Below are 26,114 nucleotides of genomic sequence, written 5' to 3'. Positions count from 1 at the left end.
AAAGACCTCTACTCTGAAACTGACATTGAAGAAAGAAATTGAAGATGACATGAACAAATGGAAAGGTATACCATGCTCATAGATTTAAAGAATATTGTTAAAATATTCATACCACCCAAAGCAATCTACAGATTAAATATAATCCTTACCCAAATATCAATAGTATTTTTCACAGAACTAGAATATTCCTAAAATTTGTATGGAAGCACAAAAGACCTTGAATATACAAAGCAATCTTGAGAGATAAGAGCAAAGCTGGAGGTATCACAATCCCTGATTTCAAGATATGCTACAAAGCCGTAACAATCAAAAACCAGTATAGTACTGGCACAAAAATAGACATGAGGTTAATGGAACAGGATAGAGAGGATAGGAATAAACCCACACTTACATGGTCAATTTACAACAAAGAATGCAAGCATGTACGATGGGGGAAAATATGGTCTTTTCAATAAATGGTGCTGGAAAAAGTGGACTGCTACTTGCAAAAGCATGAAACTGGGTCACTTTTTATACCATACACAAAAATAACCTCAAAATGGCTTAAAGACATAAATTTGAGACCTGAAACTGTAAAACTCCTTAAAGAAAATGTAGGCAGTAATCTCTTGGGCATCCGCCTTAGGAATATATTTATGAATATGTATTCTTAGTCAAGGGAAAGGAAAGCAAAAATAAACTATTGAGATTATACCAAACTAAAAAGCTTTTGCACAGCTAAGAAAGCCATCAACAAAACAAAAAGGGAACCTAGTGAATGGGAGAAGTTATTTGTAAATAACATATCCAATAAGGGTTTAATATCCAACATATATAAAGAACTTATGCAATTCAACACATACACACAAAATCCAATGAAAAAATGGGCAGAGAACCTGAATAGACATTTTGCCAAAGAATAAATACAGATGCCCCAAAGACACACAAAAAGATGCTCAACATCATTAATCAGGTAAATGCAAATCAAATCAAAACAATGAGATATCACCTCACACCTGTCAGAATAGCTAGTATGAAAAAGACAAGAAATAACAAGTTTTGGCAAAGAAGTGGAGAAAGGGAGCCCTTGTGCACTGCTGCTGAGAATGTAAACTGGTGTAACTATTGCAGAAAACAGTATAGGAGAACATCAAAAAAATTAAAAACAAATGCCACGTAATCCAGTAATTCCACTCTTGGGTATTTACCCAAAGAACATGAAAACTCTAATTCAAAAAGAAGTATGCGCCTCTATATTTGTTGTAGAATTATTTACAGTAGCTAAGATATGGAATCAACCCAAGTGTCCACTGATAGATGAATGACAGATAGATAGATAGACAGACAGACAGATAATGGGTTATTACTCAGCCATAAAAAAACAGTGAAATCTTGCCATTTGCAACAACATGGACAGACATAGAAGATACTATGCTAGGTGAAATAAGTGAGGTAGAGAAAGATAGATGCTATTTGATTCCACTTACATGTGGAATCTAGAAAACAAATACAGAGACACTTAAATACAAACTGTTGGTTGCCAGAGGGGAGGTGAGTGAGGTGATGGGTGACATAGGTGAAGGGCATTAAGAAGTACAAACTTTCGGTTATAAAATACATAAATCATAGAGATGAAAAGTACATCACAAAGGAATATAGTCAGCAATATTGTAATAATGTATGGTGACAGCTGGTGACTGCATTTATTGTGCTGAGCACTGAGTAATGTATAGAATTGTGGGATCACTATGTTCTACACCTGAAGCTAAATGACATTGCATGTCATCTATACTTCAGTAATAAAAAATAAAATAGAAAAAAAGTAGGTACAGAGGGTATGTATCTCAGCATAATAAAGGCCCTATATGACAAGCCCATAGGAAACATCATTCTCAATGGTGAAAAGCTGAAAGCCTTTCCTCCAAGATCAGAAACAAGACAAAAATGCCCACTTTTGCCACTTTTATTCAATGTAGTATAGGAATTCCTAGTCACAGCAATTAGCCAAGAGAAAGAAATAAAAGGCATCCAAGTTGGAAAGAAGTAAAACTGTTAATATTTGAAGATGACATTTTATATAGAAAATCCTAAAGAGCATCAAAAACCTGTTAGAATAATAAACCAATTCAGTAAAGTTGTAGGATATAAAATCAGTACAAAAGGTCTGTTGTATTTCTAGACTAATAATAAACTGAGAAATTAAAATCATCCCATTTACAATTGCATCAAAAAGAAAATATCTAGGAATAAATTTACCCAAGGTGTTAAAGACCTGTAAACTGAAAACTGTAAGACATTAATGAAAGAAATTGAAAAAGACAGAAGTAGAAAGATATTCTGTGTTTGTGGATTGGATGAATCAATATGGTTAAAATGTTCATACTACTCAAAGCCATCTCCAGATTAAATGCAATCCTCGTCAAAATTCCAACGGCATTTTTCACAGAAATAAAAAAAAAAAACAGTCTTAAAATTTGTATGTAACCACAAAAGACCCCAAATAGCCAAAGCAATCTTGAGAGAGAACACAAGCTGGAGGCATCATGCTCCCTATTTTCAAACTACTGTAAAGCTATAGTAATCAAAACAATATAGTTTGGCATGAAACCAGACACATAGGTCAGTGGAACAGAACAGAGAGCTCAGAATTAGATCCATGCATATATGCTCAATTAATTTATGTCAAAGGAACCAAGAATATACAATGGAGAAAGGACAGTCTCTTCAATAAATGGTGCTGAGAAAACTGGATAGCCAAGTGGAAAACAGTGAAATTGGACTACTCTTGCACCATACACAGAATTTCACTACAAGTGGATTAAAGACTTGTACCTAAGTCCTGAAATTATAAAACTCCTAGGAGAAAACATAGGCAATAAGCTCTTTGACATCATTCTTGGGGAAAAAAATAAATAATAAATAAACGTTTTAAAAGTTTATTTCGGGAAAGAGCCAGCAAGCAAGTGGGTAGGGGCAGAGAGAGGGAGAGACAGAGACTCCCAGGCAGGCTGTGTACTGTCAGTGCAGAGCCTGATGTGGGGCTCAAACTTCCGAACCATGAGATCATGACCTGAGCTGAAGTCAGAGGCTTAACTGACTAAGCCTCCCAGGAGCCCCAGCAATTATATTTTGAATCTGACATGAAAAGCAAAGGCAACATAAGCAGAAGTAAATAAGTGGGACTACATTAGCAAAGAAAACCATTAAGAAAATGAAAAGGCAACCTACTGAGTGGGAGAAGATATCATTTATTTGATAAGGGGTTAGTATCCAAAATACATAAAGCACTTTTACAACTCAATAGCAGAAAATCAAACAATCCAATTTAAAAGTCAGAGGATCTGAATAGATGTTTTCCACAAGAAGACATACAGATGGCCAACAGGAACATGAAAATGTGCTCAAGATCACCAGGCATCAGTGAATTGCAAATCAAAACCACGATGAGATATGACCTCACACCTGTTAGAATAGCTAATATCAAAAAGGCAAGAAATAACAAGGGTTGGTGAGGATGTGGAGAAAAAGGAACCACTGTGCACTGCTGGTGAGAATGTAAATTGGTGCAACTACCATGAACACCAGTATGTAGGTTCCTCAAAAATTAAAAATAGAACTACCATGTCAACCAGCAATTCTATGTCCAGGTATTTATTAAAAAATGAAAACACTAACTTGGAAGGGTATATGCACCCCCATGTTCATTGAAGCATTATTTATAATAGCCAAGATACGGAAACAACGTAAGTGTCCATCAGTGGATGAACGGATAAAGAAAATATGGTGTACACACACACACACACACACACACACACAGAGAGAGAGAGAGAGAGAGAGAGGAATATTATTTATCCAAAAAAAGAATGACATCTTGCCATTAGTGATGACATGTAAAGGCCTTGAGGGCATAAGTCAATTAAGGCAGACAGACAAAGACAAATACTGTGTGGTTTCATATGTGAAATCTAAACAACAAAACCTCCCCCAGCCATAAGACGTACAGAAAATAGACTGTTGATTGCCAGAGGTGGGGATAGGTGAAGTATGTGAAGGCCGTCAAAAGGTACAGCCTTCCGGTTATAAATATGGCATGCAGATGTAAGGTACAGCATAGTGACTATAGTTAATGCTTCTTTATTGCATATTTGAAAGTTGCTAAGAGTTGATCTTAAAGTCTCCATCACAAGAATTTTTTTTTCTAATTAGGTATGGTGACAGTTGTTAGACTTATTGTGGGGATTATTTTGCAATGTATACAAATATCAAATCATGTTGTACACCTGAAAATATAATGACATGCATCAATTATACCTCAGTAAAAAAATTCTTTATCTAAAGCTCTACTTCCAGACCTGTCATATCAGAATTTGCATTTTTAACAAGATCCACATTAAGAATAAATCCAGATTAAAGATTTAATGATTCACATTAAAGCTTGAGATCTACTTGCCTACAAGGTTTTAGAAGAAGGGGATGAGAGTGTTTGAGGGAAAGGAAGGGGGAAGGACCTTTTTTCCTCTCTTTTAGAAAAAGTAATCACTGAGAATGATCAACGTGCACAATGTGTGTCCTCTTCAGTGACCTCAGTGATACAATGCAAAACATCTCCCCCGTGTGTAGCCAGATCTGTTCCCAATTGTAATTTCACAAACTGCCAGTGAGCCTGGAGGGCCTAGAGGCAGTAAGCCTTGGGCTGAATGAAAGCTAGCAGAAGTGGGCTTTTCCAGGTAAGAGAAAGATGATATCCCCCAGGCATCAGAGCAAAAGGGAGCTCATGCCTCTTTAATTATGAAGCACATACATTAGGTCACTAGAAATAAGGGAGGGCTGGTAAAGGTGCCAAAAAGGAGACTCAGGCCGAGTGTGTTGATTGGCCAGTGCTGAGATTATCCCAGGACTCACCTGGGACAGGAATGGCTTATGCAAGTGCATGGCCAGATTTCCTCCAAATAACACTTGATCTTCGTTAGAGATGGCTACAGCATATATTAACTTCATGGGAAATTCCAAGTGATTGTTTTCCAAAGAACACACCTCGGGGTGGGGATGGAGGAACATGAAGGCAGTAATGTGCAGAGAGCCAGTTCCAACAAGTTTCAAGTTGCTAGCTGCCCAAGATGTTCAGGTACATTAGTTCACACAGTTACACAAAGAATTAAGAGCCTTGTGGTGGTTTTGGGGTGTTCTAGCACGCCATGCTTAATGGCATGTTTCAGATACCAACCAGTCACAAACTATGCCTGACCAATCAGAGTGGTTATCCTGTCAATAGTGTCAGCCTCTGACAAACAATACTTGTTACCACATAGTTAGTGGGGTGGGTACTAGCTGATTATCAGCCTCGGCAGGCAGCTTTTAGATGCTAAGTAAGTCCTCAGGAGGTTTTGAACACACACTTTGAAAGGAACAGAACATATGCAATTATGTTATTTCCCCCAAGCACCACACTTGATTGTTTTGCCCCCCCCCCCCCCCCAACAACATTCTAAAACAGAGAAGGGGTCAGAGGAGTAGGAAAACTACTTTGGCTAAATAGAGACCCTATGCACCTGCACTGGGGAAAGCCTAGGCCTCTAATTATAGTGGGAATTTCTGACTGATGCTCAGTCCTACCTGACCCAGAAATGATGCGAGAACAATGGCAAAGTGACTATCAGTGCCTCCAGGGTGGCTTCCATCACGGCATAGTGTCTGTCATTGCTCAGGTTTGTTCTTCCCCACCGAGAATCTTCAGTACGTGTTAATTTTTAAAGTCATAACTAAACATAAAATTTCCTCTCCAAATGGAGAGAGTCCTGTGGTTCCTTCCTATATCTAGAAGAGGACCCATCCCTCCTGGGGTCCAATAAGCCTGCATTGTTGCAGTGTGTTAAGCTAACCTGGGACTTTCTTGGCTATCCTCTGGCTGAGAATTGAGAAGGGAGTTGGTGGTTCCAAAGTGATCCAGCCTAGGCTTCAACTCTTCTTGGCTTGGGATAGGGGTTCTCTACTATGGCTGCACCCCAGAATCTCCTGCATAGTTTCTAAAACTTGCCCATGCTCAGATCCCGCCTCTGAACAACTGACTTAGAATCTCAGGGAGGTGCAGCCTGGACATTGGTCTTTTAAAGAAGTTTCTCAAGTGATTCTGTGTATCCCAGTTGAGAACCCCTGGCCCAGAATAAGACTGCAGTCCCCACATGGATCTCATCAGAGTTTTAAATCATCAGCCTCAGCACAGATAGTGAGGAGAGGTGGCCTTACAGAAAATGAGTCTGAAGAAAGGGTTGCTGAGGGTTCGTTGATGGCCTGAGAAAGGGAAGACCTCAGAGGGGGAGGGAAATCAATAGGAAAACTGTAATGGCTGTGGGAGGTATGTTTGACAAGAATGAGCAGAAACTCTAAGCTTTAGGATGGATACTGGGCAGGTGAGTTGATTGACAGATGGGATGTGAAAGCTCTGACATCACAGAGAATGTGGCAGTCGTTGCATTTTATTTCCTACTTTGGCAGCGTCCATGCTTTTAGATTTATCTGTCAAATAAAATCCTCTCACCTGGCCCCAGCTGGAGAAGGCCCACTCCACGCAGAGCTGTTGGTTACAGGCCTGGGTGTCTACTGGCCGTTTGGCAAGCTGGGTACACATGTCATTGGACACAGGAGTGGAGATTCCAGAGGCTTTCAGCTTCTGGCAGGTCACCCGGCGGGTCTGGACGCCTCCCCCACAGCTCCGCGTACAGGCAGACCAGGAGGTCACCATCCACCTGGGGAGAGGGAGAAGAATCAGGGCAGCTGCAGAGGGTCAGGCCTTGGACAGAGGAATGATGGCATACGTTCTCAGAAAAAGAGCCTGTACATCCCTCTGTTCTCATCACACAGCTACCAATACTTTTCCAAGGTATACATGGAAGTCTGAAAATGGTCCCCCAAAAGAATCTACATCAAATCCCTGTAAATGTTACCATATTTGGACAAAGGGTCTTTAAAGGTATAGTTAAGGACTTTGAGATGAGATTATCCTACATTTACTGTCATCACAAATGTCCTTATAAGAGAAAGACAGAAATTAGAGAAGAGGAGGAGACCGTGTGACCACAGAGGCAGAGGCCAGAGTGATGTGGCCACAAGTCACAGGATGCCCGGAGCCACCAGAAGTTGCAAGGCTCGAGGAAGCTGCAAGGAGTGTACCCCTGCTGACATCCTGATTTTGGACTTCTGGCCTTCAAAAGTATGAGAGAATAAACGTCATTTCTTTTAAGCCACCGTGTTTGTGTTAATTTGTAATGGTAGCCACAGGAAACAAATAATCTTTGGAAATTGACTACAAAGCATCTTGAAAGAGTAGTCTGAAGATCAGTGGTCTCAGCCTGACCCTGGTCCCAAAAGCCGTGAGCCTGCAGGTAGAACTCTCTGAGCAGACAGTCCTTTAGGTAGTTACACTGCACTGGAGTTCTGGTACTTCCTAAAGCCATCCAAGTATGTGACAGAAGAGGGCCAGTTTCCTAGGGAAGTCAGACCCAAACTGTGCCACTTCCTGACCCAGGCAGTAATCTGGCTCTCACTGAAGTCGACACTTTATCTGCTGGTACTCACTGTATTTTCTCCCCTGCCTTAACCCACATGCCACTGGATTTTGTTTAATCCCCGAGAAACATGCAAAGTTCATTCTAGCTTTCTGGAGCAGTCTCCCACCTCTCCCCTCCGTGGGTCACAGTCTATAGGTCTTACACCTCTTCGAGGGCTGCACGTGGCAAATGTAGTTCCTCTCAGAATGTTCTCTTCCAACTACAATTGGGATCCTTAGAGGTGAGACTGACTGAGACTGTGCAAATGGCCTTTCTCATCAAGCCAAGCTGTAATCCAGTAAACACTCTGAAATCCTCGGTCCATATATAAACCTGTAGGGGCTCTCTGTGCATGTTTGCACTGTTAGTTCTCAAAGAGAAGGGGAAGGGGGCACAGTTTGGGGGAAAATAGCGAGAAAAGACTTGGTGCTTTCCAGCCATTTTATTCAATCTAAGGAATAACCAATCAAATACCCACCCACCCACCCACCCACCAAAACATTCTTTGGTTTTATTGCCCGAGGAAAAGTTTATCTAAATGAAATGGCTGACTAGCTACCTGGGTCAAAGCAGGACCTCCCAGCCCTATTCAAAGACAACCAGGGCGATACTTGTTTGTGTTCAAAGAAGGCTACTGAAGTGCCCTGGCAGGGAAACTAGTCAAAGGTAAGCCTGTGGCCACTTCCTACCCCAGTGGCGCCACATCTGGCTCTCAGGAGAGGCAAGTAGCAGAGACAGGGAGCACATTCCTCTTGAATCTGGATCTGTGACTTATTTAGTTTGGTGGAACTTCCCTGCTCCATTTGCCCTGGAGAGAGATGACTGAATGCAGATTTCCAACCCACAGGAGCAGAGCCACTTAGGAAGCAGGCACGAGGTGTTTTAAAGCTCCTGGGGGCACTGAAACCCAAGCAGACGTGGCCATTATTTCATTTGCAGGAGTAAATGAGGCTGATTGATTCTGACCATCACCACAGCAAATCAAAAAGTCCTTGGCATGTCCAAGACTTCGTCTTCATTTCAAATAGCTTGGCGAGGGCAGTCTTCCAGCCTCTTACATCCCCGGTGAATGTCAGGCCTGCATTTCAATCAACTTTTATTTCCAAATATACATTTCAGCAATTTTTCAGGAGCTGGGATGGGGGGTTTGAGAAAGGAGAGGGACGGCTATGTTACAGTTCAGGAAGGGTATAAAAGGACATTAATCATTCCCATGGAAACCTTCCCGTCAGCAAGTCAAACTGCTGATATTAATGAGCGTGTTTCATATTTCATTGAGTCTCTCCTGGTTTCAGCTGCTCCTTATGACTCAGCTGGCAAAACACAAAGCGGTTGCCTAAGCAGTATATGAAAGTCCCACAGATAGGTACTAAAGGGCCACTGCAAGGCCCAGCCAAGTCCCCCCAGGCTTGGGGTGCCATGCTGGTGCCAACTCTAAACCCATCCATTATCCCTTTAACTACTGCCTGCAAACTGGGGGTAGGGTGCTCTGTGCGACTCACAGCTTCTCTAAGCTGTAAGAGGCAGAGAGGGTGGGTGTCATTCTGAGACAAGATGCTGAGAATGTATATCCAACAGTGAGGCGACTATAGAAAATGAAGATTTATTGTGACTTCAGCAGGATGCAACCCTTCAAAGACAAGGCTAGGGTAAGATTTCCTCACCTAGACTGGAGTACTGATTAGCACAGTTTATGAAGTTAGAAAAAAGGGGAGGGGCTGGGGTTGAGGTCAGTAATTCCTATCTCCTCAGCACCTCAACTGCAAACACATTTCTCCTCTTACAAACAAACTGGAGAGCCCGTTTCTTAATGCAGGATGCAAGCTAGCTCTTGCTAGGGCCTGGGATGCTCCTGTTCCCTGAACAGATCATCTCGGGCACTTGGGACAACCAGATAGCCCTTAGCCGGCCGAGTGGGTAAGGGAATAAACTGCTGAGGGAGGAGGCCCATCCTGAGGGATATCTTCTGCACAGTGGAGAGGCCTGACAAGTCTGTACCTAGAGAAAAGAACAGTGTCTTGGATGGCAGGCCCCCTTGCCGGCACTCCGTGTCTCTCCCTGTGCAGTGCTGGACAAAGGCTAGCCAGCAAGTTGGCTAGAAGCCAGGGCCCAGCCTTGGGGTTGGGGAGCCCCGAGCCAGTATCTGCCACACTCACCGAGAAGGGCAGTCTCTCCGATTGCATGCGATGGGCTGCACGGCAGGGCGCACCTTCCCTGCACAGTGGGTGGGGTTGACCTCTGTGCTGTTCAGGAGGCACCTCAGGCGGGGTTGCTGAACGCCCCTGTTACCGCAGGAGGCTGAGCAGGTTGCCAGTCTGTCCACGGACCACCAGTAATCTGTCACAGGAGGAGGATCAGAGGTGAAAAGAAGACTGCATTATTGCCCATGCTCTGTGGGCACGAATTGTTATGAATGAGGCTCTGTCAGTGGGCTCCATTCCCAACTTATGCAGGCAAGTGGCATCATCTCAGGAGACTCAGTTGGCTTATCCGTAAAGGGAGTACAAAGCCTCTACCTTGTGAAGTTATTGTGAGCACCAGATATAATGAAGGGAAAGGGCCTAGCCCCGCACCTGGCGCACAAAGAGTATTTAGAATCAGTGCCTCTGGTCCTTAATATTTTTAAGCACACTTGCAAAGTGCTTTTTCTTCCTAGTGGTTCAGCAGAAAGTGACTTTATTTTTTAACAAAGAGATATAAAAATATCACAAATAACTAACACTCATATTTATACGTGCACATTTGTGTTGGACTTTGTAGATGTTACTAAATGAAAAAAAACCCAGTCTATCCAGAGAGTACTCTGGACATGAGACAATGACGTAAGGGAGAAATTCAATTTCTTTGGATTTTCTTTTTGGGGGTCTGGGACTCACTGGTAGGAAAGCTGTTAAAAATAACTGCGGGCTGGTAAATTGGGAGTGCTTATTTGCGAGGTCGTATATTACAAATCTTGCAGATAGGCACTGGCTTCTGGTTTTCAGCAGAGAATGGCTGGTTGGCAAGAAAATGGAACATTTACTTTCCTGTCTTGAAAGCCAAATGGCAGGGGAGGATGTTTAAGGGGAAAACCCATTTGCTCAGAAAAATCTCCCTCCTCATGTGCTACACTGGCACAAAATTCTGTCCCTTCCCACAGAATACTCCATTTTAGAATGCATGCAAAAGAATTTTGCTTTCCCTTAAAATAATCACACACAGGCCACAGGTTAGAACTAGCCTACGGGAAACTTGAAAGCCTCACTTACTTTCTATTTAACATGGCCCACTTTGGGTTTATTTCTCACTGTTTTGGGCTCATTCACAACGCTTTCTTGGTGCAGCTAATGCCAAGCCCCTCCCAAGGGCTTTCTGACCCGCCTGTGTTCCTGGAAGATTAATGCATGAGCCATCCAGTCTGTCTTTGACGGGGCCACAAGAAAGGTGCCTGCAAAATACTTAGCACGTGACTGCAGTTTAAGACTCTTTCGGACGATAAGCAGGTACTGGCACTGGCTTGAATCTCCAGGAGAGGAGGCAATAACCAAGCAGTTCTGATCAAGAGGTTGTTTTTTAACAAAACCTACAGAGAAAACTTGCACATGTGTGCTTGCATGCACACGTGTGTGTGTCTGTGTGTGTTTCTTACTAAACAAGCATAAATGAAACTTTTTTTTTGACTCTAATATATCATGGTGTTTCTTTGGTCCACAGCAGCACCAACATTGTGAGGCAGAAGGGCCCATTTATGAAAGCAGCACTGACTTTTCCAGATTCTGCTGGGACGGAGACTGGTGGCTCTTCTGAAGGGCCTCATTGTATGGAAACATGATTCAGCTTTGACTTTCATGCTCTAGGAACCACTGGAGATCAGAAATAATTTAGTTCTATTAGATAATTAGATTCTCAGGTCAACTTTCTTGTTCAAACAATAAGCCCAGCACCCAAAGCCTGAAGGGTTTCTTACCTTGGATCACCAAAGAGGCTTTTTGTACAAGCATTCCTGCCTCATTCTGTGCAAGGCAGCTGAATTCCCCTTGGGACCCGCCACTAAGATTTGCAACCTGGAGAATCTGTCCAGCTGCCAATATATGATGTGTCAGTCCTGGGACAGTGGCAATTGGCTGACCACCATGGAACCAGGTGATATTTGGGGTAGGATGACCTTTGATGGGACAGCCTAGAAGGAGAAGAGAAGAGAGAGAAGCCATTAATAAAGCCAAGAGGGACATATTCCTGACAAGTTCTTTTAGTGTCTCTGTGGCTCTAGAAGCCATACATGCAGTGTATCCCCCTTACCGGTGGCATTTTTCTTTTGCTTGCTATTTCCAAGCAAATAGATGTTTTTATTCTCTGGAATTCTGGGAAGGTGACTATTATTCATTCAATTAAGTAAAAATTTTCAGAGATTACAAACTGCTTATTTCTATGTCCTTGTAACTAATCTTTAAAAAATGAAGCAGTTAATATTCACTCATTGAAAAAATTTTCAAGTTAATTAGTTCCTACACTGATTTTCTACTGGAAGAAATCACTTCTTCAAATGTAGTGAGTTGGAAAAGATGCTACATAGTAACCAATTAATCAATTTAATTGGTAAAAGTCTAGTATCTGCTACCATTTTACTCTTTATGTGATTTTCAAGCCAAAATTTTTTAACAGACTCTAGGAAAACAATTGTAAACACCAATTTCATTTTTCTATCAGTCAAGAACCTTGGCCTTCTAACAGCTCTTACCAAGCCTGCATTTGGACATGTATGATATTCTAATTATCTACATAGTCATTAAACATACTTTGATACATTAAAATTCCAAAATATTAAGCTTAGATATTATGTCTACTCAAGCTTTTGTAGCATAGAATTATTAAAGTAAACTGGTTGCTACTGTGAGAAAAACCTAATTTTCTTTAAATTCAGAGTACTCGCTGAATTTGCTGTTGTGTCCTCAACAACTTAGCTTCCAAAGAAAATTTATTTAGAAGCTCAAAACACATGGTAAACCAGTCAAAATTAAAGGTACTGGCAGTTTTCCCTCAATTTAGTTACAGAAGTAACGATTTTGCGCCTACTGTTCTGGGGATAGATAAGACAGTGATGGTTATCTTCCTTCTTGCAAGGAGATCCTAGCTGGTATTGAATAAGAAACAAAGCACACTAATAAAACTGAGATGTAAGGCAGAAAATGATGAGATCTGTGAGACAAGAGAATGGCCACCTGCAATGGCTACCTATGGATCTGTAAGAGAAGGAATTTTCCAATGTTGTCTTCTTTTCTATTCCGGGGTCAACACTATTAGAATTTATAGTAGGATGCAGAGCTAACACAGGGAAGGTCCTTAGAGATGATCTAGCCTACATGCCAGAGGAGGAAACTGAGGCCCAACGATGTTAAGATACTTTCCCATGATTAAGTGGCAGCCTTTCTGATTCCTTGCCTTGTGTTCTTTCCTTTCTATCTGCCACTTGTATAGCTGCACACCAGCAAATTACTTAGCTTCCCTATTATCTCTTTCCTTTGTCTGCTCATTCCTTTTGTCTCCTAATGCCCTAATTTCATATATACATATATACATATACACACACACTTTGAAAAAGGGCCCTGGAAAAATAACGCTGTAATTGACTGTATGAAGTTCAGGATGGGATACCACTGTTACAGAACCCAGTTCTTCATTCCTCCCTGTATTGACTCACTTTGCCATGTAACTTTGCAGTGGCCTTCCATGATGGGTGGGTTACATGTACTTCCCCACCTCCTGATTTGGGGTTTGGCTATGTGACTACTTTGGCCAATAAAATGAGTCAGATGCTACACTAACAGTGAACAATCTGAAAGAGAAATTAAGAAAACAATTCCATTTATAATATCAAAAAGAATAAAATACTTAAGAATAAATTTAACCAAGGAGATGAAAAACATGTACACTGAAAACAACAAAATGTTGCTAAAAAATTAAAACATAAATAGGATGCTATGTTCATGGTTAGAAAACCTAATATTGTGAAGATGTCAATAACCCCAAGTGAACTACAGATTCAGTGCAATCCCTATCAACATCTCAATGACTTTTCTTTTTTTTTTTTTGCACAGATATAAAAATTCATCCTAAAGTTTATATGGAATCTCAACAGATACTGAATAGCCAAGACAATCTTGAAAAAGAAGAACAAACTTGGGGTTTTCACACTTCCTGATTTCAAAACTTAGTAGAAAGCTACAGTAATTGAAACGGTATAGTACTGGTAAAAAAGATGTACATTATAGACCAACGGAACAAAATAGAGAGTCCTAAAATAAACTCTTGCTTATGTGGTCAAATGATTTTCAACATGGATGCCAGGACCATTTCATGGTGCTGGGAAAACAAGACATCCACTTGCAAAAAATGAAGTTGTGTATTTACTTTATACCATATAAAAAATTAACTTAAAAGTATAAAACTCTTAAAACACAGGCAAGGGTCTCATGATATGGTATTTGGCAATGATTTCTTGGATATGATACTACACAGTTAACAAAAGAAAAAAATAAACTGGACATCATTAAAATTGAAAGTTTTTGTGTGTTAAAGGACACTGTCACCAGGGTGAATAGGCGACTCACAGAATGGGAGAAAATATTTGCAAATCGTAGATTTGATAAGGGATTAATGTCCAGAATATATAAAGAATTCCTACAACTCAACAATATAAACAGTCAAACTAAAAAAAAAAAACATGGGCAAAAGACCTAAATAGGCATTTCTCCAAAGATTTTAAAATGGCCAATAAGCACATGAACAGATGCTCAATATCACTAATTGTTACAGAAATGCAAATCAAAACCACAATGAGCTACACATCACATCCAGTAGGATCGTTATTAAAAAAAAAAAAAAAAAGGAAATACCAGTGTTGAGGAAGATGTGGGGAAAGTAGAATCCTTGTGTATTGCTGGTGGGAATGTACACTGATGCAGCCACTGTGGGACATAGTATGGAGGTTCCTCAAAAAATTAAATGTAGAATTAACCATATGCTCCAGAAATTCCACTTCTGGATATATATAACCAAAGGAATAGAAAACCAGGACTTGAATAGCTATTTGTACACTAATGTTTATAGCGACATTATTCACAATAGCCAAAAGGTGAAAGCATCACAAATGTCCATCAATGGATGAGTAGATGAATGAAGTATGACATGTATGTATGATAGAATATTATTCAGCCTTAAAAAGGAAAGAAATTCTGACATGTGTGACAACCTGGATGAACCATGAACACATTAATGAAAGAAGCCAGACACAAAAGGACAAATATTCTATGATTCCACTTATGTGAGGCACCTAGTGTAGTCAAATTCATGGAAGCAGAAATTAGAATAGTGATTGCCAGGGGCTAGAGGAAGGGGAGCATGGGGAATTGTTTTTTTAATGGGTACAGAGTTTCAGTTTGAGATGATGAAAAAGTTCTGGAGATGGAAAGCGTGATGGTTGCACAATGATGTGAATGTAATTAATGCCACTGAACACTTAAAAATGTTTAAAATAGTCAATTTTATGTTATGAATATTTTACCACAATAAAGGAAATGAGGCAGATGTGCTGGTATACCAGTTCCAAACCTAAACCTCAAGAGACTGTGTGTTTTTGCTTGTGCTCATGTGCCTTTGCTATCACCAGTAGAAGAACATGCCTCGACTGGCCTGATGATCCCAAGAGGAGGTTGAGAGAAATGTGGAGAACAGCCAAGTCTCCCCGCCAAACTCAGTTTAGTTCAGCTGAAGTAAGTAAGATCAGTAAAAATAAATGACTGCTATTTTAAGCCATTGAATCTTATTATTATTATTTTTTTTAATGTGGTGATAGCTAACTGATACACTTAGGGGGAAGGGAGTTCCAAATTTCTCCTAGCTCTATGAATCCAAGGCTTGGGACAGGGCAAAGTTTCTGCCTGTGTGCTGATCACCTATGTCTTCTTATTCAGATACTTAGGAGGAGCAAGTTCCCTGCACGCTCCCAGTGGCATCTAGGCATCTAATATGTCATGAAGTCTGTGGTACTCACATTATACTCCTGTTATAAAATGGAGGTAAAAATGGCCTTGGGGAGAGGTGTATAGAAATCAGTCTACTGGGGATCTCCTGGGAGCAGCAGTACCGAACTCTCTTCAGTCCCAACTGTAGTCTGGAGTTAGATGCTGATTTCATTTTCTAATAAAAGGCAGGAATACTGTACATTTACTTAGTCAAATAGCATGATTTAAAAAGTGAAGCTTGAAACCAGTATGGCTTTTCAGACTTGCCTAAACAGGCCAATATATGTCTCAATCACATCTGCTTTGAAGGGGGGAAAAAAAAGGTGTCATACATGGTTAAGACGCTGGTTCCAGGAATCATTATGTTTGGTCAGTGGGGACAGAGCCCTGGTGAGGCTGACTATATTCTAAGTTGATAAGTAAGAACTTTGCTATTTCTGAGGAAACATGAGATATTTGGCAAGGAAATCTCTCATATTTAGCCTAATCTTCATTTTCCAACTCCATTAGGATTGATTTTCTGAGAGAGTTTTTAAGCAGAAAAAGGAGCAGTAGCAGCCTCAGGCTGTTTTCTATGGCTGATGAAGTTACTTCTCTGGGAGCCAGGAATCCTAGTCAGCTAAATAGGAGGGCCATTTGCATAACAATTTACATTTATAATCTTCCCTCCTTCTTGGAATCAGGGGCCAGAGTGAGCAGCCAGGACATCTCTCTTGGCCCATCTGGGTCTTGAGTCTTGGACATGCTCCCAGGGCCTTCCAGCCTAGTGCTCCCAGTGCAGATGAGATGGGGCAGAGTTCCTTCTAAGGGCAGGCATCAGGGCTGCCATGACATGAAGTTCTTACAACTTGAGAAAGACTCATGAGTAGCAGCAGCGAAGACAGCTGTATGGAGCAGCTGTCTTCCTAGTAATGCTTCTCATTCTGTAAGCTATCAGGATACAAATCAGTTTTGTAGAAAGTTTTAAAAAGAAAAGCAATTTTGTCACTCTCAAATGCACTGACACAGATTCATGACTCTCAATTAGAAGCTTAGATTTCAATAGGGTTCTCTGGTTTCATTTTTCTAATCTGTAAATGAGAGTTTTGACTGAGTGAACGGTTTTATAATTGATAGTTTCCTGGGTCCCTACGGGGCTGCAGAGGTACCTGGGGAGGGGCCTTTGAGAGGAAATCAGCATAAGGTGGGGCTCTGGGGATTCTATTTCCTTTTCAATAATAAACGAATATATTGGGCTTCTGCATAAGAAGATTCCACAATTAATAACCACTGAATTAGATAACCTTTAAGGTCCTTTTAAGGTACCTAGATTTCCCAACATCATTTCAAACTCAGCATCCTCACTCTTCTTCCTGCTCCCCAATAGCCAAGTACCAAGGGTAAAATAGACTATTCAATCTATATGGCTTAGATCATTGTGTAGTGATACTGAACTATGCCAATGAAAAGTTCATGGAAGAGATTTTACATATGAAAGTTATTGAGGATTAAGGTAAACTGAGGGGTGCCTGGGTGGCTTAGTTGGTTAAGGTAAGTCAGGAAGAGAAGCTATTGCTTATCTCCACCCCTGGAGATGGATGAGTTTAGTTTTAAGCATTTAAAGGTTGTGATGGAACCAGAGTACAGAAAAATCCATCAAGATGATGGAGATAAAAATGGAAGTCTGATATTTGCTACAAATTTGGGGAACCAATTTCATACATGTGTGTGGAGAAAGTCTTCAATGAAAAGAGATCAAACCTCAGGACAAAACAGTGGGAGAATTCTAGCATTCAGTGGTTGAAGACTAATGAGGCGGTATTAAAGAAGTCTGAGAAGAAATGGTATGAGAGGACAAAAATTGAGACTATGTGATATCATGGAAATCCAGAGAGGAGAGAGATTACAGAAACTAGTTGTTAGAAAATAAGTGATTAGTAAGAATTTGTGTAATGAATGAATGGCTTCATTTGTTTACAAAAATAACTGAATAAACAAACATTTTCCCCACAATCACTCCACTCCCTGCTCAGGCAATAGGTAAATTCATCCTCACTCATGTTTGAATGATCAAACTTCCAAGTTAATAGAATCAGAAATAAAAGTGTATGATCAAAATATCCTATTCAATGCTATGCACACCCATGTATTGAATTTAAGAGAAAATTTACCTCTGGGTCTTCAATCTTTAGAAGCAGACCAACATCTGGGTTATTAAAAAGATGAAAAACTAAAGAGGGTGAATGGGAATGTTTCAAATGTAGCAAAACAAGAACAGAGTAGATCTCAGCCAGAAAACTCTTCAAACAACTTGACTGGGGATTCTAGCTTCCAGTAATGGTGAATAACTTGGTTGGACTAACCTTCCTGCAAATAGCAATCATAAAATCTAAACAATAACCACGACAACCCCCATTAAACAACTCTTTGAAAGCAATGAAGAGTAACCAAAAGCAGTGACAGAAACAGGAGGGTAATCTATCCTAGAAATTCAGGAATTGCAACAAGTGTGATTTGCCAGCTTGTAGCTTGCTACCTGAGCAAATTCCTCAAAGCTCATGTGGCCCAGAGAGGTGGCTTGACATGTCAGAGAACAGAGTCTGGGGGTTGTTAGAACAGCTGAAAAGTTAAGGGAAAAATCCTGGAAGAGTCACGGTGGGGATAAACCTCAAAATCTACATAAATCCTGTCCAAATTCTTAGTATACAAACCCCAGGGGACCCAGCAAAAGAACAGCAGCTAGAAGCTGAAAGAATAGAGTAGAAAATTCACTTGGTGTTCACTGCAAGGAAGACAGAGGTTGGAATTTGAGTCTAACAAAGTTAACTGTCCACCAGAACAAGAATGAACACTCTTCTGGGGAACATAACAGAATCCAGAGTCTCTACAATATACCATTTATAATGCTTAGTATATAATAAAAACTATTAGACAAGAAGAAATGTGACCCATACTCAAACAGCAATTTCTCTCAGGATTGCATGAATTGTGAGATGCAAATGTTTCAGTGAGTGGACAATGATTTTAAGCAACTATTATAAATATGTTAAAAGACTTAAAGGAAAATACACTCATAATAAATGAATACATAAAGTATCTCAGTGGAGAAGTAGAAACTATAAAGATAAATTTCAGAGCTGAAATGTATAAAACATGAAATAAGAAATTCATCAGATGGGCTCCAACAGAAAGTTGGAGATGGAATGAGTCAGTAAACTTAAAGCCTTAAAGAGTATACTAGTTTTCTAAGGCTGCCATAACAAGGTACCACCAACTGGGTGACTTAAAAAATGGAAATTTATTGTCTCACAGTTTTGGAGGCTAGAAGTCTGAGATCAAAGTGTCAACCGTATTAGTTCCTTCTGATGGCTGTGAGGAATAATCTGTTTTACCCCTCTCTTCTAGCTTCTTGTGGTTTGCTGGCAGTCTTTGGTGTTCCTTGGCTTATAGATGCATCACTCCATGCTTTCATGTTCACATGGAGTTTTCTCTTGAGTGTCTCTGTGTCTAAATTTCCCCTTTTTGTAAGTCATATTAGATTAGAACCCACTCTAATGACCTCATCTTAACTTCATCATCTTCAAAGACCTTATTTCTAAATAAGGTCACATTTACAGGCTTATAGGTACAGAGGGTTTGGAATCTCAATATCATTTGGGGGTACATAATTCAACCCATAACAGAGGACTATCCCAAGCAGAGCACAGCAGTCTGAATGAATTGATGAGATAAAGAATACAGTTCAAAGAGGCTCAGGCAGCTAGATGTTGTTGAGAATTTTGGAGATGAGAGTGCTACATAGAAAAAGAGCTCCAGAAATCTGCATAAATTCATCCTGACAATCTGCTCAATTAAAGATATAATGCATAACTCTATAAGGCTGAGCAAAGACCAACTAAGGAGTTGTGAGTCGAATAGTTCCCAAAGCGCAAATAGGGCTGGGAGACCTTGAAATTCTGACAAGCCAGATTGGAATATCCTTGTTGATCATCTGGAGTATTCAACAGAAACCCTAGAAGGGGCTACAATGAAGACTACTCTAGAGGTGTCTTAATAATGCTTAAATTAAAAAGAAAGTCAAAATTAAACATTGAATAACTGTTTAACAAAAGAAAATCCAACAATCTCTAGAAGACAAAATCCAGATACCTACTTACACAAAATTTACACCATCCAGCACTCAATCAAATGTTAACTGATAAGTCTAGAAGCAGGAAATCTGATCCATAACCAAGACAAATTCAGTCAGTGGAAACAAATCTAGAAATTATAGGGATTATAGAATTACCAGACAAGGATATTAAAGTAGAATGTTAAAAATATGTTAAGTATTTAAAGGAAAACATGCAGATAAGAATAGAAGGTATAAAAAGAATCAAATGAACTTCTAGAAATGAAACATACATCTTATGAAGAATTCACTAGATACAATTTAAATCCTAGAGGAAAAAATTTGTGAAATTGATGATGCAGGAATGGATAATTGCCAGAGTGAAGCAAAGAGAGAAAGAAAACTGAAAAAAATATCACATGTTCAAAAACATATGTCAGACAAGGATATAGTTAGACGTGTATCTGTCAAAAATATAAATGTCAAAAATGTACGGTTAAGATTTGAGCATTTTAATGTATGTATATTTCACTTAAAGAATAATTAATTGGGGGGAGAGGTAGAAGTACAAGTGAAACAGAAATGGCTGCATGTTTATTGATGCTGGGTGATGAGTGTTGTTTACTTTGCATATATGCAAAATTACCCATAATAAAAGGAAAAAAAAAAACATATTTCTGTTGTCTAAATCATCGATCAGCATGAGCAACTCAGCGTCCAGAGTTGCTTTTCTTTTTTTCTTTTTTTAATTTAGTTTTGAGAGACAGAGAGAGACAGAGCACGAGCGGGGGAGGGGCAGAGAGGGAGGGAGACACAGAATCGGAAGCAGGCTTCAGGCTCCGAGCTGTCAGCACAGAGCCTGACGCAGGGCTCGAACCCACGAACTGTGAGATCATGACCCGAGCTGAAGTCTGATGCTCAACTGACTGAGTCACCCAGGTGCCCCCCAAAGAGTTGCTTTTCACATATTCTGCTCATTCTGTTTTTTTCTGTAAGGGTTTAACACATTAAAAAAATTTACTGTTCCAGCCGCTACTTTCAGATCCTTCCTCAAACGCTTTATAACCTGCCCAACTTACAAATTCCTGCTCATAGGTTCACCTTCGTTCATTTAGCCCTGTTGAAGTCAGAGGTCACTTTCATTTGTACTTCTATCACCCTTGATTCCCACAACTTTGGTTCAGTTGCTCTGTATGGCAGAAAGTGCTAGTGATCCTATCATAACTGTCCTTTCCTTGGAGTAAAAGAACCCCTGAATTTCAGTTAGGGAGACATTTCCCATCCCCCTTTGCAATAAGGTATAGGACATATGATTGTCTTCGGTGAAATGAGGGGGAAAGTGATGTCATACACTGTCTGGGACATGTCTTTAAAAGAAAAGCGCTTGCTCTTGTTCCCCCTTCCTCTATCCTTCATGTATGTGGAGTGAATCATCTTGGCCCAGGTGTTGGATGTCCCAGTGATAGGAGTGTAAATTTTTTTTTTTTGGTCTGGGTCCCTAGATGACATGGTAGGTTGTCAGACCATCTTTGGAATGCCTTCCTCTGGACTGCCAAGTGAGATAGAAATACACTCCTGTCCTGCTGACTGTGATTTTGGCTCTTTGTTATAGGTTGTTGAATGCATATCCTAACTATGACAGTCCTAAATATTCTTTCCTTTACAGGGCCAGTGTCCTGCTATATAGGTTATTGTGTTTTCCTTCACATCTGTACAGTGACCAGAGAGAACGTACTTCTAGTAAGTGTGACTACTCATCATGCATTGAAAATGGTATTAGGGAAGTCTGCTTTCAAAGGTAAAGGGAAAGTCAAGACCAAAATAAGCTAATTATAACTAAAGCCAATGAACAAAATTTCTGGCCATCTGCCTTTTCCATCACTAATCTGTCTTTCAATGCTTTTCTCATTCTCTTTAAAGACTTACTTTGTATCCAGAAGTGGTATCCTCCCCAGAACACGTGTGATGCAGGCCTCTGTGCTTTTATGTACATATTTATGTGCATGTCTCTATGCGTACACAGTGGTCTCTGAGGTTTGCCCACCGCAATAGTCAAAATAAGAAATCTAACATGAATTCCCACAGTGTATGTTCCCAGTGAATAATTATCCATGTTTCACTGCTAATGAGAAAACCTGGCTTGTAACAGGGGTTCCTTTCTGTCACAGACATTTCTCATTTGCTAAAGTAAAAGAGGTATCAATCATTTTTTGAAGGTGAGCAATCTCTCTGTGTGCCATTTTACAAGGACACCAAAATCAGGGGCTAACGTGTTCCACACCTCCAGAGAGACCATGTAATGAACCACTCCCCTGCCCCCTCTGATTCAGTGAGGATGTTGACAATGTTTCATGCAGGGGCTAGCATCTCCTTTTCTGTTTCCCTCCCGGACACATGAACGTTGACCATTTCTGTCCTCCCGACTGCAACGCCTACGCCAGGAAACAGTCAATCAGCAGGGAATGACAGTGCTCTCTTTCCTCAGACCTCCGTTATTACAGGTCTTGAGTTGGTTAGGTGTCTGAGGAGGAAGCAGTGCTTGGGAAGCCTGCCTAGCTAATGAGAGTTCTGGCAGCAGAAAGCCTCTCTCTATCAATCCTTTTCAACCAGTGAAAGAAAATATTGCCTTTAGGCCTCCATTCCTAGGTCTACTGTGGCTCTAAATTGAGCCAAAGCCAGGTGTGATTCATACATGTGTGAGGGTTTTTCCTCCTAGTTTCACCTACTATTTTTTTTTTTTAAATACATTAACTGGAGAGTGATAAAAGTTTAGAATGAGGGAGAGGTGCACAGTAAGAAAATCAAATTAAATATGAAATTGCATCCTCTGGGAGTCCGTTTAGCTGTAACCTGCCACTAGTTGACATCCCTGATTAAGTCAAATTGACCTCACTGACTTTCTTCATCTTTGTCTATTTCACATTGGTTTCTGCAACTAAAGTAGCCCCACTCAGGGAAACAGGTTGATTCAACAGACGAGGAAAACATGGGGGAAGAAAACTGGGAGGCCTGGTGGCCCTGGCTTCCACTTCCTTGCCCCCTTTGGAAGATGCCGGTTTACCTTAAAGATGGGGAGATAGGGCTGCCTTTGAGGCACCTGTCTAGAACGAAGCTCTGAACTCATGATGGTCATTACTTAGTGGATATTTTCATTGAATTGAAGGGCTGGAAACCAGTAGGATTTCTGGTCAGCTGAGAGAGAGGCAAGCAGCTCAATTTATGGGCTTCCTTGTAGGATGGATGAAGCCAACTCGGGCATTTGTCAGCTGCTCATCACCTGAGGGAGACACATATCCAGAGTTGAATTCCATGAGCTCTTAGCCTTCATGAGAAGAAGGCAAGAGTTCAGGGTGCAAATTCTTCCATCTCTCCTCCCTCGGCAGCCAAATAGTTCAGAAAAAGGCACCTGAGCTTGATAAACCAATTGTATAGAGCAAAAACTGTAAATAGACTGAAAGAGGCCCAGAAGGAACAATGGTTTGAAAATGGAAGACACGGTCTAAAAGAGGAGGAGAAAAAAGTAGTGCTCTGGAGGGTTTCATTTATTTAACCACTATCTAAAGGCAAAGAAAGCTGTGGCAGATTAGGACGTGCTGTGTAAAAATATTAAAGACGTGGCATTATTACTTCATGAGCTGGCTCTGGGCCTGTCAGCATTTCCATTATAATCCTGTATTTTTCACGGAGTTAAAACTTACTATAAAAATGATGTGTGCTGGGATGAAACTTGGCACTTGGTGGAGTCAGTCTGGGAGTCCTTTCCTTAATTTAATTTTACAAAACTGGAAAATGCTCAGCCATTTAAATTTATGGAGGGATCTCCATGCTGCGCGTGGTATACGGTGCGCACTGGCCTCACTCTAAGGCCGTGGGGTGATGGACCAGAGCAGAGAGGCTGCCTCGCCACATTTTCTGGCTGCTCCTTTCAGGTTTGGTGTTCCCTGGAGTTTGAGAGATGGTCTCTAAAGCAGCATAGAATGGGTGGGAACTGGCACCAGGCAGTAGGCTGAAAGACATGATTAATTCATATCGGAAAAAACTCAGTTCCTTACTCCCCATTTGTCAGCTGGACCCCAGAAGGCTGTGGGGGAAGACACACAACTTTAATTTTCACTCCGATTTTTGGGACCTCCCAATAAGCTGGTCGAATAAGCAGGCCAAGACTATTCCCATGTACATTTGCCCAAAGAAAACTAACTTTAAAACATTCCTGGAAGAAAAGGAACTATACAAGCCCATTTTCCATTCCCCAAATGTCTTTTTATCCCTAGGGCAGGCTTTGGGTTTCCACTGGCAGGGGGTATGCTAATGTCTCCATGCTCTTGGGCATCTGGTACAAGAACTTGATATATTTCTCAGCATGAAAAGTAGCTCCGTCCAGATTTATGACTTGATTAAAGCCTTGCCTTCTCCAAAATGGTTTGGTTATTGCTTGGCTACTGCCCTCAGCCAGTACCTTAGGATCTGATTATTCTCTTACAGGTAAGGAAGGTGATTGCCATTTATGATGTCCATACGTACAGAGTCTCAGCTATGAAAATATAATTGCATTGTCTAAGTTAGAGTTTGGCACTGCTGAACAACATGCTTATCCAGGGTTGACTGGGCTACCTGGGGGTGGAGGTTTGGAAACTGGTCCAATTTCTTTAAATTCACATTAGTGTTGACGGGGATTGAAACTATCTAAAGTGGATAATACACAGAGTTCCCATGTGTCCTTCTCTGCCAGCAGGCTCTTGGCATGAAACGCACCTTTAAAAACACATCAGCATTTTTTTAAAGTTTCAAATTTCTGGGTTTATAAGTCCCTGGTTGACTCTACCCTCAGGCTGCTGGCAGGTGCTACCAGGCCTGCAGGAGGAAAGACTGGGGTGACCCCAGAGGAGGCCTGGCTGGAGGCTGTCTGGAGCAGAGGAAGGGAGTTTCAGTCCACTGATGAGATGGCCTTTTAATGAAGCCCAGAATGTGGATCTTGCTTGGGCCATACCATACTTTTGAGGAGGGTCCCACGTCTGAACCCCCCTCTCTGTGTGTGTTTAAAGGTTACACCCACCAAGTCTAGATTGTGTAAGGAATGAGACTGATATTTCACATTTGGCCCAAATGGGGACAATATTTCAGGGCTTTCAAGAAGTCCTCTGTAATAATCTAGGTGCTACTGCTGTGAGAAATGATGGTTTCAGACTCTATGAATATTCTCTTCCCTTGCGGAATATAGCCATCCTCACCCCCTCACGCCAGCCAACGGAGAGGCCAGCTAGAAAACATCCAGATTAGGCTGGGGAAAAAAACAAAAGCCAGCAGCAGCTCAGAGCCAACATGCCTTCGTGAACTCAGCCTAGGTTTGGCTCGCTTATGGGCCAGTCTTTGCAAAATAAATAAAAACCCACACACGCAAGAAAAGAGCCTTCGCTCACAGCCCCGTACACACCCCATTTCAGTTCTCCTCTGCTGAACCAAAGCCACAGAACAGCAGTGGATGTGAAGAATGGCTAATATTCATAGCAGGTATCCTCAGAGGCCTGACTGGGGCACACCACAGAGTTCAGCGGCAAGTCACAGGAAGGAGTAACTGCTGACGAGGGATTCCAGGGTGAGCGGTAGGGGTGGGGCTGCTGGGGGAGCATTTCCAGGGTGAGTGGTAGGGGTGGGGCTGCTGGGGGAGCATGAAGACCTTGCCTGAATTTATTATTCCCACATAAGCCTCCTGGGTCTTGAGACTCCAGAAACTCCTCAACAAAGTAAAGAAAATAATAAACAATGTGACTGAGGTGAATAAGGGGAGGGTTAAGCAGGCGGGCTGAAGCAGGGATGCGAGCCATGTGGAGGGAGAAAGGAGAGAGTTGGGAGGGATTTGGTGGTGAGTGTTTGCAAGAATGCTGCTGGCTAACTCTGCTGGTGTCATAATATGTTCTGGCAGGTGATGTCTGGCCTTTGGCAGCCAAGCCGGAAGAGTGTGTAGTTTGTGAAGGGCCCAGAAATAGAGGTGTCCTATGAAGAGGAGGTCAGAAACCTACAACCCTGACTGAAAAAGCCATCACAGAAATGGGACACGGATCTAAAGAGCAGAGAGTGGCTGTCCAAATGCCTGCTTTTTGTCTGGCAATGTACATTTCTGATACTGATTTGTTTTGGATTCTAATCCTCGTTGCGTTTGGTTCTCAGATCTGCCTTGGTCCTCTACAGTGCAGAGACTCCCTTGGAACATTTAGTGTGCTCCCTGGTGATTTAAGGTTGAGGTGGTAAGTTCAGACCCCCGGGGCAAATCTGACCTTGGAAAGAATCACCTGGACTTAGAGACCCTAAAACCAATGCAGTCTCCTTAGGGAACTTGGGATTCTAGGCAAAGTAGCCCTGAGTGAGGCAGAGGGCATGATGCTTTGCTGGGAACAGAGAACTTATTGATTGAATTCATTCTTTATGGGCTTTCCTATTCTCCAAGCACTCACATCAGGTGAAAGTAGAGGGTCTAGAATGGGAGAGGAAACAGGGCTATTTGCC

The 26,114-nt window shown here is 41.2% G+C and overlaps 1 protein-coding gene across 1 annotated transcript in view; it reads right to left on the bottom strand.

Annotated features, from left to right (window-relative positions):
* The window catches only part of ADAMTSL1 (ADAMTS like 1), a 405,773-nt gene that overhangs the window by 22,470 nt on the left and 357,189 nt on the right, over positions 1–26,114 (bottom strand). The window contains exons 29-31 of the mRNA XM_049627010.1: positions 11,470–11,682; positions 9,680–9,860; positions 6,515–6,722 (exon numbers count right to left, since the gene is read on the bottom strand). Of these exons, the coding sequence (XP_049482967.1) occupies positions 6,515–6,722; positions 9,680–9,860; positions 11,470–11,682 (602 nt within the window). The remainder of the gene's footprint in view (positions 1–6,514; positions 6,723–9,679; positions 9,861–11,469; positions 11,683–26,114) is intronic.

Source organism: Panthera uncia, chromosome D4, assembly GCF_023721935.1.
Source record: "Panthera uncia isolate 11264 chromosome D4, Puncia_PCG_1.0, whole genome shotgun sequence".
Classification (NCBI taxonomy): Eukaryota; Metazoa; Chordata; class Mammalia; order Carnivora; family Felidae; genus Panthera; species Panthera uncia.
Note: the sequence above shows the minus strand (reverse complement) of the source record. Positions and strands in the feature narration are given on the sequence as shown.